We start from the raw sequence: 14,960 nt of genomic DNA on the forward strand, positions 1-14,960 counted from the left end.
CTGCAGTGATTATAAAGCCTGAAAAAACACACCAAGAAATGTGAAGTGTAAAATGTTTATTTGTCAGTTTTCTGTACAGTTATTCATTTGATGTGGCAAAACATAACAAAGAATATTACAGACAAAAAATACATTGTGTTGTATACAAAAAGTGTATAAATATCTTCAGTAGAAAGCATTGTGTTAGCATATGTATCAGTGTAGCTTGTAGAGCAGGATGAAAGGGATCCTGTGCATGCCACACGGAGGTGTAACATATCTCAGCCTTTCATTTGTGCACCAGTTGATTCTCGAGTGTCTCCAGCTTCTTTGACATAGCTTCAAGTAGGCATGTAAAGGAAAAATGCACATACAAATGAAGACACAACCTACCAAGTTCAGAAATGTATTTTTCATACATTAGCCTTATCTTCAAGGAATACGTCACGTCCAAATGATTATTCAATTACTTAATTACTCACCCCATGTTACATTGAGTTTGGGAAGAAAACTCTGTTTTTCTCGCATGCCTCCACGGTTAACAAAGAATCCAAAAAAGTGAATATTCTTCATAAATTAAAGTCATAGGGGGCCTTGTTTAACAACAGCAAAACTATATCAAAGCATCTGTTTCCAAACTCTCACACAACTTGCGCAAGTTACATTTATCCAGTTGTATGCTCAGTACTTCACAAACACATGCATTTTGGATAAAACCATAATTCAAAACACTTCCACATAAATACTGCTCATCTGTGCATGAGGCTATTAATTTGTGTGTTTCAGATATTGCGGTATTAGCAAAATCATCTACAGAGATAGAACAATGAAAGACGCCTCTTCATTTAAACTAAAATTAGTTTAGTATTTAGGTATTATTATTACTGATCTAAATTTGTCATCAAACCACACATTGAAAACCTTTCCAAGCTGAAACTTAAATTAAGTTTCTTTTACCGGAAAAAAACCTGTTTCTACCTCCAGGCAAGAAAACACTTGATTTTGGCAATTTTTTTACCTTTATTGGACTACGGTGATCGCTCTTTATGAATGCATTTGACCAGTGCCTAAAGAAGCTGGATACTGTATACCATTGTGCTTTACAATTTATGACCGGCTGTGGAAACCATGTCCGCAGACTTTCGCATTGGTTAGTTTCTATATATAAATGTTTGCTTGGGCTGGTTTCTTCTTATCTGTGTACATACATGTATAAAAACTAAAACCAATATGGCCTGCTCTCTCACAATATTTTACTGATGTTGGTCCCCAAGGTTTGAACAGAACTAGGCAACAAAAAAAACAAAACATTTAAATATGTTGCTCCTTCTTCCTGGAAAAATTTACATAAGGACCTGAATTAGTTTGAGGTGATTACTATGGGGAATTGAAATTAACGTTAAAGGAAATATCAAGAAAATATCAGAAAAGAAATGAAACTTGGATTATACTGCACGAGTTGTGTGAGAGTTTGTAAACAGATGTTTTGATATAGTTTTGCTACTGTTGAGAGAAGGAGGGATATTCCACTACAGAGAAATTATATTTGAATATCTTTTTTTAAAGTAATTCTACACATGTGTGAAAGGCACAGTCACATGTCACTTGCTGCATAGGTTAAGGTGTGCCTCCCCAAATCATTTCATTTAACCTTTATTTCGTCAAAAGATGATGCTTATTGTAGTCATTTGTCGATTAAACCATGACACAGCTCAAAACTGGAGCTAAAAATTTAAGGTATAACATCATATATGTTATTCACTATGACTGTTTTAAATCATACAGAGCAATGCAATATAGAGACTACAGTAAATGTTAGTATGTCCTCACTTTAGTATAATGTATAGTACGTATTTTTCCTTGTTTGTCTCTTTGTCAATCAGTCATCTCAGTATGTTCATTGCTAATGCCTGTAACTCCATTTACAAGTTGAGAGAGACTTTAAATTCAGGTCAATATGTCCTATGTGTATGACTTGTTTGGTCCATCATGAGTCAAAATTAAGACTTTGTTTCTAACATCATTAGACAAAAGACACACCACGGTATCTGCTGTGTTCAAGATCAGTTAAATTATGTATTTTGGTGTCTATTCATTTGCATTGAAGGATTCTTTGGCAGAGACATACCTACCCAATATTACTTAAAAAACACTCATTGTATCTTGGTGTAACTGTGGAGTTGACAGTTTTTTAGAAAAGGATATTGTTTTGTGTCAGCTTCTTCAGCTTCTCGGTGACCTGGTTTTGAAACATCATCACGTTCTCACACTGGCACATGTTTTCATCAGATGGTTTGTCTGTGGGGAAAGAAGACACGAGACAAGACCTTACCATCCATGGATTTTTTCCCCCCCTTACCTTCGCTCTCTCATTCTTCTCTTCACTCTATCTCTTCTAATCTTTCCCTACAGGTTTCCCTTCCTGTCCCTGCCTGTAGAGAATGCAGTAGACATGGGGAGTGCAGAGAAAAATGACTGATGAGTTATGTGATATGGATAATTGTACAGGGCTGCTGCCTAAAGAGAGTGTACAGAGTTGCTGGTATTATAAGTGATCATCATGGCAGCAGCAGGTGGCAGTGATGCACCATTTTAATGGAAGATTGGAAGAATGGAAGAATTCTTGAGCACTTAAACACAATTTTGGAGCCCCTGTTTGGTGTGATGAAGCTTCATTTGATAAATAGCTAGTTCTGGAATAGTGCAAAGTACCTGTACATATCCTGGACTTGAGCTTCTTTGTAATTTCTCCCATTTTCTCAAAATCTTCAGCGTAATAAAGGTGTTTCTCATCAGGCTCTGACGCTATTTCTCTCAGCTCCTGCTCAATGGCTTTGCCAACACCCAAGGCATATATTGTGATTCCTGAAAATGACAGAAAACAGGATAATGATTGGAAGCTCCTGTAAGAAATAACTTAGGGCATCTGAATGACAGGGCAAGATAATAAGTGTACCAGAGTTCTTTGCTTTATTAGCCCATTCAGACACATCATCCTGTGATCTTCCATCAGTAAACACGATGCTGACGCGTGGGATGTTCGGCCTGGCTCCTTCTTTAGCTGAAAAGCTGGACTCAAACATGTGTCGTAAGGCTGAGCCAGTCAAGGAGCCTCTCCCCATGTACTGTATCCGGGACACAGCCTGTTTGATGCTCCTTGCTGTGGTGTACTGGCCCAGGGTGAACTCTGGGCGCACCTTGGTGGAGTACTGAAGAAGGCCGACATGTGTGCCTGTCCTAGAAATGTCCAGGGAGTCCACAATGCTGTTTACAAACTGCTTGACCAGTTCAAAGTTGGCAGGGCCCAGACTCTTAGAGCCATCAATTATGAAAACCAGATCCATAACTCCATCGGCACAGTCTGGCTCTGTCAGAAACAAGGACATCATGTTTTATGTATTTTTACTTAAAGGAATACTTCAGTCCCCAAATGACCATTTCTTTATCAATTATTCTCCCTATGTTAAGGAAAAATTTGTTTTTCTTGCATGCCTCCACGGGAAACGAAGAATCGAAAAGCGGGAAAAAAATCTTGATAAATTGTGGTCATAGGAGTCAGTGTGTAACAACAGCAAAGTACACTGTATCAAAACATATGTTTATAGACTCTCGACTCATGCAGTGTAATCTAAGTTTCATTCATCTAGCCGTATGCTCAGTACTTTCCAAACAGACTGCTCTTTCCAATGGGGAACTGAAATATTAATTAAACCTCTGTATGTGCTCTTCAAAGCCAGACCCCATCGACAAAAACAGTAATTTTACCTCGTTGAACACAGGAGCTACTGGTCTACTGCCACCTCATTCGATAGGTTGTTTGTGTTATTGTGTGACTTTGCTGAATCCCAATTAACTGAAGCACAATACTGAAGTCACACAATAACATAAACAAACTAGCTGACAGAGGTAAAAGTAGACCAGCAGCTCCAGTGTTCAGTGAGGTAAAACTATTGTTTTTGTCAGTGTAGTTTTGCTTAGAAAAGAGCAAAGATAAGTTATATTTTTAGTTCAGTTGCCCTGTCTGTTTGGGAGGTACTGGAACTAAATGGGACTATGGGATTACACTGCACGAGTTGTGTGAGAGTTTGTAAAAAGATGTTTTGATATAGTTTTGCTGTTGTAAAGTGCGGACTCCTATGACCTAAATTCATGAAGATTTTTTTCCACGGTTGGATTCTTTGTTCAGCAGAGCCATGCAAGAAAAACATCTTCTTAAGTAATTGATATACAAATGGTCATTTGGGAGGTATTCCTTTTAGGGGAGGGTCCACATCAAAGAAAGGTGAGATCATACTTTTGCAGCGCTTCCCATCTTGAGCTAACATGAACCCTTGAAAACATCTGCAAATGTAGGAGTCGTTGGTATTAACACACTGGTGTTCACAGCCATGGTCCACTGTCTGACACAGATCCAGACCTGTTAGTTGAAATATACAGAAACAAGGCTTAGTGTAATGTTATGTGTCGCATTTAAGTGTCTTAAATATGTGTTATTTATATGACATATCATGAAAAGCACTGAGTTGTTGGAGTTATTTAAACTGCAAATTGTAATCATGCAAAACTGTACTCTAATTGCATGTTATTGTAAGTATATGTCTCCTGTCTTCATCATCAACATTATGAAAGGGAAGTTTAGAGAGGAGGAGGCTACAAATATGATAAATAGACTAATAACTATCTGAGGACATGAATGCTTCGTGATGGTAAACATAAACACAGAATATCCCCTTAATCCGGAGGGGAGAAATGTTTTTTTGTGAGCACTAGGATTAACACTGACCTCATAACTGGTTCAAAATTCATCCAAAATGATGTAACATATAAATACCGGAACAGGGACCAAAGTCATGGCAACATCTGAAAACATGCTGATGAAAGATTTCTGAATGTTGTTCACTTTACCTCACACTAACATCAATTCTGTCTTTTAATTCATATGTTATATGTGTGATTAAGATGACATTAAAGTCAGGTTTTTCTTTTCTCCATTAACATGAATAGAATTTACATAAGAAAATTACGAAGAAACCCCCATTGTGAATCACTCACAACAGAAGAAGAAGCTCAAATCACTGTGTTTAAATATCCACATCACATCCTTTGGCTGCAGTTCACAATCCATGTATGACAATGAATGAGAGTGGACTTACTTTGACATGTGTTTCCATCTGGGCGGAGTGTGAATCCATTTCTGCACTTACACACACATGAATCTTCTGTATTCATAAATTCCTGTTCACAGCCGTGTTTCCCATCAGCACAATAGTCTATCTCTGCAGGAAACAGTCCTTTAATCAGTACAGGCAGGTCTGGGGAGTAATTACTGAGACAATAAAATAATACTCTATAGTGCTGTCCAATGACACCCAAGCAAAGTATCACGGTGATTACAGTAAATGTATCACATCTGGGTTGATTATCTAATTCCTTTTGTGCTACAGTTAACATGGTTGCAGTCATGTTGGACTGTGACTACAACCATGTTAACAGAGAACAGGTTGGAGGACATCAATAGTCATTAATGTTTATAGCAAAGAAATGTCTTTCTATTGAGGAAATATATTTTTAGGAATATTTTGAAGAAATTGTTGATACAACAGCAATAAGAGGAAAGAAGCAATTCACACTTACTTTTGCATGTTTTCCCATCAGGTCTGAGTGTGTAGCCTTTCCGGCACTTACACACACATGAATCTTGTGTATTCATAAACTCCTGTTCACAGCCGTGTTTCCCATCAGCACAGTGATCAATCTCTGTGGAAAATATTTATTTTATGAGTACAGGAAGCAAAGTAATTACTGAGAAAATAAAATAATAGCTACTCTTAACTGCTGTTCAGTCTCACCCATGGAGAGTATTTATCACCAGTGGTGGGTACAGTAAATGTATCACATCACAGTTAATTATCAAGTTTCCTCTTGTGCTGCACTTAACATGCTTGCAGTCGTGTTTGACTGTTAAACAAAACAGGTTAGAGGATGTCTACAGTAATTGTTAATGTGTCATTACATATGTAGTAAACCCTTAAGACACAATTGACCTATGGCTTAGTCCCGTCCTCAAACGTGATGAGCCAATCACAGTGTGTATAGCCATTCTCATACACTCTGACATTCTCTGCCTGGACATTCATTGAAATGCATTACAGAAAGTCAGTTTTGTTCGGTTTTATGAGCTTTTTCTGAGATTTGAAGTTTAAAAATGGTCAAACGGTGTGCATGGGGTGCATGCAACTCCGACACATGGTATCCTGAGAGGCTGGGCGATGAGGTGTATTTTTTACACTTTAAACCACATCTCAACCGAGAAAAGTGTCTCCTTTGGATAAAGTTGTGTGGTAACGTTAGACCACAACATCAACTCAACGTGAATAAGATTAACAATGATGTCTACATCTGTTCTAAGGTAAGTCAACATTGTGTTTGAGGCAACATATTGTCACTTTGCTGGAAAGAAATATAAAGTTATCTTTAACATCTCTAGCTAACGTTAGCTAAAGTTAGCCTAACGTTAGCTCCTAGCTGCGTTGTTCATCATGTCACCTTGTTTGCTGGGAGTTCATTAGCCTATTTTGTTCTAGTTTTGTACTTTGGTGATCGTACATCATTGTTAGCTGTTGTCCAAAGGGCTCTAGTTAAGCTAACGTTAACTTCTGGAGCTTAGCTTCATTAACTTATCTGTAATGGCAGAGATAACAAAGGTTGGCAAACGTTATGCTGAATGATTCAGTGTAAATACTGTAGCACCAAACAAACGGAGAGACACTTTTGGTAAAGATGGTAAAAAGGCCGTTATCCTTTTATCATATTCTGAGCCAAAAACTTTAACTTCAGTGGCACTTTAACTTGTTGTCTTTGATGGTGACGGCAACGAGATGTGGTTCTCAAGTGTACACTGTGACCTGGAAATTTTGGCTTATAATTTAAGCTTTTCATGGACCTGCTCAACAATAAAATGATTAATACATCCCTCCAGTGCATAGTTTAGGCCCTTTTGGTAACTTCTCAATGACATTTGATCGTTATGTCCCTAAAAATCAATTGCCACCTGCGAAATGCCGTGTACTGTGACACCTGCCATAGCGCCTGGTCACTGAATGTTCTGTGACACCTGCCATAGCGCCTGGTCACTGAATGTTGATAGTTTGTCCGAGTGAGTGGAGGGGGGGTGTGGCTTAGCCATAGGTCAATTGTGAAAGTAATGTCTTAGTGTAGAAGAATTACATTTTGAAGTAAATATTGAGGAAAATCTTTCCATCTTTGTTGAAACGACAGCAATAAGAAGAAAGAAGCAATGGACACTTACTTTTGCACGTTTTCCCATCAGGTCTAAGTGTGTAGCCTTTCCTGCATTTACACACACATGAATCTTCTGTATTTATAAACTCCTGTTCACAGCCGTGTTTCCCATCAGCACAGTGATCAATCTCTGTAGAGAAAAGTCCTTTTATCAGTACAGGAAGGACTGCAAAGTAATTACTGAGAAAATAAAATAATAGCTACTCTTAACTGCTGTTCAGTCTGACCCATGGAGAGTATTTATCACCAGTGGTGGGTACAGTAAATGTATCACATCAGGGTTAATTATCAAGTTTACTTTTGTGCTGCACTTAACATGTTTGGGGTTATGTTGGACTGTTAAACAAACAGGTTAAAGGACATCTACAATAACTGTTAATGTATATATCATTACATATGTTGTAAACTGATAAAACGTGAAAGAAATGTCTTACTACAGAAGAAATACATTTTGAAGTAAATTTTGAGGAAAATCTTTCCATCTTTGTTGAAACGACAGCAAAGAGAAGAAAGAAGCAATGGACACTTACTTTTGCACGTTTTCCCATCAGGTCTGAGTGTGTAGCCTTTCCTGCACTTACACACACATGAATCTTCTGTATTCATAAACACCTGTTCACACCCGTGGCTGCCATCAGCACAGTGATCAATCTCTGTAAGAAATAGTGAGTTCATAAGATCAGGCAGGATTAAGGGGTCATTTCTTAGAAAACATAGGTATCCACTGAGTTCTGCTGTACTCTGGCCAAGATTTTCATTTGTGCACTGGAAATATAAAAATCTCGTGGAAAAATTATATAAAATTTACTTAACACATTTACGGTCTGTTCTAAATGATGAACTCACTGAGCTCCTCTGCATTCTTGATATTGTTCCATTATATCAGTGAGCACAAACTCCAGACAGCTGAATAAATTACTAGGTCTTAAACATAACAACTTTGTATGTTCAGCGTCCACTGTGAGAACATCTGAAGTCTGTCCAAGCATTAACAAATTAGGTTTCTTCCTATACATGTCAACAATGCGTAAAAATATATATATATTTGTATATATATCTATATACGAAACAGGCATCTACAATAGATATGAATGTATACAGCATTATATATGTACATCAATAACACATTACTTATTACAGTGTTTTCCTGCTCTAAAAGAGAAAATCTAAGAAGTTATTTTTTTGACATAGAAATAGAAAAACCCAGTGGACACTTACTCTTGCATGTTTTCCCATCAGGCTTGAGTTTGTAGCCCTCTCTGCATTTACACACACAGGAGTCTTTTGTGCTCATAAACTCCTGCTCACACCCATGGGTGCCATCAGCACAGTGATCGATCTCTGAGGGGCGTAAACAGCACAGAACAGAAATTGAGGCATTGTTAACACTATCCACGAATGACAGTTAATTGTTGTAGATAGATTCTACAACCTACAGGAACACAGAAAACAGAAAACCATAATTCTTTCATCAAATATCTAAATCCACTCTCAAATAGACTGTGCAGGTGCAGGTGTAGATCTGTGAACCCAACACAGAGGAGATCAAATGATAGTTCTTGTTTTGATTCGGTGATACTATGACACCCTGGATACACCTCCACATTTCAGCAGCTGCTCTGATGATTGCAAAAGCACACTTCCTTCAGGAAATCTCCCCCACTTTACTTTCTGTTAACATCCACCAGAAGAGCAAAAGGGACATTTTCCAACAGTGGGTGGACTGACGTCATGCTGGCTCTCATTTGGGTTGGTGGGCCATCAGAATTAAGGTGGTCCTGCACCCATGAAGAGTGAATATTGTTGAAAAACACTATAAAGGATCATGTTGTTTTTATACCTATTATAGTTGTCATGTGATTCATTGTTGGTAGGAAAAATGGATTATAGCTGCTTTAAAGTACCAGCAGATGACCTGCTGTGTATCTTGTTACATTTAGGGATCAATTCAGACTGGGGAAACAACCTACTAGTAAATTTGCCATCCCCTCTGGTAGGACTATCATTCAAAAAAATTACGATACTGATACCAGTACCCTAAAAGTGCTAACAATACCAATAGAGTACTTCATTTGATACCTCTTTTCTACTTTATTCAATAACCATCATGTGAATTGAAGCATTCTGCTGTGTAAAATGTCACCAGACACCAGAGGTGTGTAGTGTAGCCATACTTTCAAATGTTTTAGTGGTATCTTGGCATGCTAAACTGCCATTTACTTTAAATACACTGCCTTCAGCTTCAACACGCCACAGACTGTATGGGTGCTGCTGCTGTAGCGGGCCAGTCACACATTGAATTAAATCAAAAAACGCTTGTGGTAATTGGCTGCTAGAAAAATCCTAAAATAGTCTCTTTTTTTTTTTGAAGATGTGGATACAAAAAGGATCAAATTCAGGTATTGTTTGACTGGAGAAGTCAAGGTTGATACCTTAAAGGTATTAAGTACAGAAACCCCGTCCTATCCTTTTGTGATCGCCTGTCATCTTATTTATGAGAAAGTAAAGCGTCTTTGTGAGCAAAGAAGACTATGGTTACACCAGGAAGCCTTGAGAGATAAAAGCTGTGCAAATGTAAAAAAGACTGTAGCTGAAATGAGATGAGAGAAAAGGAATTCCTTCACCTTTACATGTCTTGCCATCGGGGTTGAGAGTGAAGCCCTTCCTGCACTTGCACCTGTATGAGGCAGGGCTGCTCACACAGATGTGCTGGCACTGATGGTCCACCACCTCACACATCTCTGAACCTAACACACACACACGAACATACACCAACAAAAATACTCAAACAAAAGGATGCAAACACACATGCATGCATAAAAAAGGAGGGACATTGGATTAAAAATAGCAGGGATTCATCACCTCCACACAGTTTGGACTGGAACACAGAGATGAGAGTTTCTATCTGGCTGAAGTTGGCCACTAGGTGCACATGCTCAGAATGTGGCTCACTCCCTATGGCCTTCAGAGTGTTCATATCCACCCTGCCCACTCCGATAGCAAAGATCTGGATGCCAGCCTGCCTTGCCTGCGCCGCGATCTCCTCCACTGTGTCCTGAGGTCGCCCATCAGTCACAACCATGGCGATTCGTGGGATGTGCAGGTTAGCTGGTCGTGCTCCCTCTTCCTCAGTGAAAGCTGTCTCCATGGTATACTGAATGGCCAGACCGGTCATTGTTCCTGTGGCAAGGTGCTCCATGTTTTTCACTGCCTGCTCCACCTCAGCCTTGGTGGTGTAGGTGTTGAGGGAGAACTCAGGCTGGACCACGCTGCCGTACTGTAGCAGACCAACCCGAGTGGCATCAGAGCCAATCTCAAGGAACTGAAGCAGGTTGATGATGAAGGTCTTGACCTTCTCATAGTCATTGGGGCGGATGCTTCGGGAGCTGTCGATGACAAAGACGAAATCCAGCGGGACTGCTTTGCAAGGGATCCCTGTGATCAAACACATGGTGGTTTGTGATCAGGGAACCAAATACTGCAAACTCACAGCTCTGTTTGGAGCAAAATCTAAACTAAACTGTTCGACTTTGTATCTTTGAGAGAAACAGACAAACATGTAGTTGGTAAAACACACAACTGATCACCTACCCACTGGTTTGGTTTGGACATTAGACTCTACTCGACCTCTGGCTGCAATGGGTCTGAGACGCCGTCTGTCCAGTCGAACTGCATTACAGCACAACAGGCAGAAAAGGTAGAGGGCCAGGGACCTCATCCTGACAAGATGTGACAACTGCAGCTTTTAGAGAGAGAGAGGAAAGCACAAGAACAAGAACTTAAAGAAGCTCTCCCACAGTGCAGTGTAAGCAGAGAAGAAGCCTGCATTGAAAAGTAAACAGAGAGATATAGAAAGAGAGAGGCAATAAGGCAAGAGAGAAATAGCCAGAAACAAGAAAAGTTGTTATTTGTGCCATGTAATTGTGGGGAGGAATTTTCGATCTACATATGAGTCCGCATTTGAATCAAAATTTACACAGTGACAGTCAGTCCTGTTATTGGCTGATGGTGGTCACTATATTTCGACACCACAGCGCCATCTGAGAATATTAGCTTTTGTGCAAGGATGATTTTTGCTAAAGTTTATGTGGGTCAGACTAATAACCACTGAATTATTGCATTAACATGTATTATGTTTCTGGATCACCATCTTATTGTGAAATGCCATCAAATTTTGTAGGATTGCCTAGATGAGTGCACCTGTCACCTAAAAAAACTGTTTTGAAAAGATTAAAAATCTTTTAATTCCAAGGAAAACATGGTTTCAAAAAGGTTGGGTTTTTTTGATAATCTTTAAGATTCATTACTAATTAAGCAACAATCAAAGTTCTTTAAAATTCATTTTTCAAAAAAATATCCTTAATAATCATTTATTGGTCAACTATGATAGCCTGCAACACTCATAAACTCAGCTAATCTGCACCATTAGGACTGTGATTTGTTTTGTCAGTTTTGGCAACATGATTACAATTTGATTCAAAAGTTGCTAAGTCCTGATTGGCATCAACATGTGACATCATGTTTTTCAAATCATTTACTTTCAACTGGAGAGATGAGGACAGACAACAAACACAAAATAAAGAAATCTCTCCAAAACTGTTCTAACTTTGTGCTCATGAAAAAAACACTCTTAGTAAGGAGCCGATTGACATATGATTTCATAAGATTTTAAGGATCAGAAATCCAGGAAAATAAGGTTCAAGGTTCATCAATAGACACGTTTTGGGCTTTACAAGCAGCCACATGGTGGTGCGATTCACACTAAAAACCAAATTCTTCTTCCTATTCCCTTCCCAAATGTCACCGAAATCTGTTCATTATTTGTTGAAATATGCCTCTAACATACCAGGTGAGCATACCTGTACGACTAAAAACATAACCTCTTTGCTGTAGGAATCAAATATGGTGACTCAGTGTCAATAAGGTGACTTGTGGCTAGTTAAGTTAATGATGAGGAGCGATATAAATAGTGAGAACTTTCACCTCCTGCATATTTGACCTCCCCAGCTTCAGATTTCACATTTAAGTGTGTATAGATGTAACAGCACTGCATGATTTGTAGAGCCACAGGAAAGAGCACATTTCACATGTCAAATGGCAGTCTGATTGTAAATGTAACATATTAACTTGTGAATTTAAGGGTGCAATAATTTTGGGTCGTGTTACTAAACCAGCTCACGAGAGTCAAGTGTTCCCATCTGCCATCATATGAAGTTGACATGACTCTGAATGAATGAGCTTTTTGATGTTTTGCCACATAGGTGGTTTAAAGTGATTTAAGAGAGGCTGAAAAGTACCACAGACTGTTTCTCTATCCAGTCCCCAGGAGAGCCATGCATTACCTGCCATATTCAGACTGTCGGCTCCACTGCTGTCTGAAACCTCTCTGTGATCAGTGTGGAAATATCCACATTCAAAAACAGGGTGATGTTGCATTGGTCATATAGCACCAATCATAGTTCGGATAAAAATAAGTTAGACTTTAAGGATTTCTTAATGGAGTTCTGAACGTCTCTGTCAGCACTGTCCAGGGTGATGATACTGACCAAGTCCCTCACAGACATGTATATAACAGCTGACCTGGGAACTGCAGAGGTCACATACCCATGTTGCATCCCACAGAACTGTCGACCTCTGACCTCACATCTGTTTCAAGTCTGTCTGCCAATTATCCATCAGTATAACAAACGTATTATCTATTTCAATGGCTGAAAGTCTTTACTCTCCAGTCTGTCCTTCACTGCCATGTGACAACAGATGATTAATTTAATATGTACACCATTTCTAAAAAGTATTTATTATGTTTTTCTTCTTAACTGATAGATGGTCTCCTAAACTGTGTGTGTGACTGAAATGGTGCCGTCACAGAGCAATCCCTCTCAGATTTCCTCATGAATTAAAGCCGCGGCTGTGTGTTTACTATTAAACACAAAAACAGGGTGTACCTAGCTGTGTTTTATGGGACCTCTGTTTTGCACATTCCCTGCCTTTGATGGCTTTTCATGATGCAGGTGATGGAAACTACGACGCTGTCTAACCTTAGGTAAACACAGAATACAGGTTGCAGCTGGTGATTCCACTTTTTTTAAACTGTGTTTTTAAAAAAGTTTTATAAAAATGACCATTTATTCTACAAAAAAGAATATTCCTAGTATGCATGTAGAGCCTGCTGTGCTCCAGCAGCTTAACAGGCTCGTGCTATCAGGACAATAAATCAAAAATCACTTACCCTGTTATCAAAACAAAGTTTATCTCCTCAACTCCTGCAATCAAAGTTTCTCAATAAATCCCAGCACAAGTCAAGAGAGGAGTTCTAGCAAGAAGAATCAGTCAATAGTAGTTCCAGACAGTAAATATGCATATATCACAGCTCTCTGTCTTTTTGTATCTGTCCAGGCACTTGCATTGCTCTGCCTTTTACTCCTTCCACTCTCTGTTTCTGTTTACTCCCCCTCTGATTCCAACCACAGAGACGCCTCCTGTTCAGCTCAGTCTGTTGGTAAAACAGTAACTTTGCAGACATTTCTGTTAACTGATAGCCCCTTAATGTCACACCTTCAAAGTCCTTAAACATTTCATAATACGATTTAGCTGGAGTGGACATGATCCCAAAACCTTTCTCATGAATACTTCATTTATTTAAGCAGCCTATCCTGTTTGCTCAGAGATTTAAGGGATTCTTTACATATTGTACTGGATGTGTGTGTGTAAATCATGGAATGACTTGAAATCATTTTTGGAGGTTCGTATATCAATTTGGTGTAAGGCTTAAAAGGGTTTTAAAAGAACACAATCTACTCTTGTGTTAGATTTTGTCTACTAATTCTTACATGTTGTAAGCCAGTGGTTCTTAGAGGTCAGAGAACCTCCATGGGTCCTTGAGGGAGTTCCAAATAGGGAACAGTTTATTTTTGCTGTTCAATTCAGAAGTGAGCCCAATGTGAGTAAAAGTAAAAATGAATATTCTGATCATAGGTTTCACTTCTTCTCATCTTGTGTTGACAACTGTAGAATTTTCGTCTTAATATTATGTAACAAGCAGAATCTTTCAGATGGAGGTCCCTGAAGTGAAATCTTATCAAATGGGGGTCTGTGACCTATTATGTAGCAATTTACTTGACACCAAAAAGGTCAAGAGCCACTGCTGTGGTCATCAAAGTAATCAGTATAAGCTTTTGTTTGTAAGTTTTAGTTTTAGTCTTTTAGCAACTGAAATACTGTTCATTTATTCAAAATGTTCATTTTTGTCTAACAGGCTTAGCCACTGTAAAAGAGGTGCTTTGTCCATTTTATAAGTGATGCTTGGATGAACTCTCCACATCCCCACTTGGGCAGCAGTTTATGGAAAGACCTGGTAAGTGGAGTCATCATAATTCCAGCCAGTCTGGGGGTACCTGCCTGCCTCACAATGGCCACCTTTATACACAGTCACCTCTTACCAATAGTTTCCAGGGGCACATCTGCCATTCAGGCTGTTCATACAGTGTCAGTGTCAACAGCAGAAACAATTAGAAATATTTTTCTCTTAAAGGAATACTTAACCCACAAAATGACCATTTGTATACCAATTACTCAGGGCACTGCCTTGCATTTGTGAAGTAAAATTTTTTCTCACATGCCTCTATGGCGAATGGAGAATCCAAACATTCATCATATACTTTGTTTTAGCGAAAGAGCGA

At 38.9% G+C, this 14,960-nt stretch overlaps 1 protein-coding gene across 4 annotated transcripts; it reads right to left on the reverse strand.

Moving 5' to 3' along the window:
- Positions 1 to 60: 60 nt before the first annotated feature.
- LOC126391723 (matrilin-2-like) lies at positions 61 to 13,680 on the reverse strand. Of its 4 annotated transcripts, XM_050046635.1 has the most exons (14): positions 13,511 to 13,680; positions 10,873 to 11,023; positions 10,144 to 10,716; positions 9,906 to 10,028; positions 8,500 to 8,622; positions 7,812 to 7,934; positions 7,289 to 7,411; positions 5,614 to 5,736; positions 5,133 to 5,255; positions 4,274 to 4,396; positions 2,936 to 3,346; positions 2,692 to 2,844; positions 2,185 to 2,277; positions 61 to 324 (listed from the first exon to the last, which is right to left on the reverse strand). In XM_050046635.1, exons 2-14 carry the CDS (start codon positions 10,997 to 10,999, stop codon positions 269 to 271), a joined length of 2,274 nt encoding a protein of 757 aa, XP_049902592.1. In that variant the 5' UTR covers positions 11,000 to 11,023; positions 13,511 to 13,680; the 3' UTR covers positions 61 to 268. The 4 variants fall into 4 exon arrangements, with proteins under 4 accessions (XP_049902592.1, XP_049902593.1, XP_049902594.1 ...); XM_050046636.1 differs by lacking the exon at positions 7,812 to 7,934; XM_050046637.1 differs by lacking the exon at positions 7,289 to 7,411.
- Between the last annotated feature and the right edge of the window lie 1,280 nt (positions 13,681 to 14,960).

This window comes from Epinephelus moara, chromosome 6 (genome assembly GCF_006386435.1).
Source record: "Epinephelus moara isolate mb chromosome 6, YSFRI_EMoa_1.0, whole genome shotgun sequence".
Lineage (NCBI taxonomy): Eukaryota > Metazoa > Chordata > Actinopteri > Perciformes > Serranidae > Epinephelus > Epinephelus moara.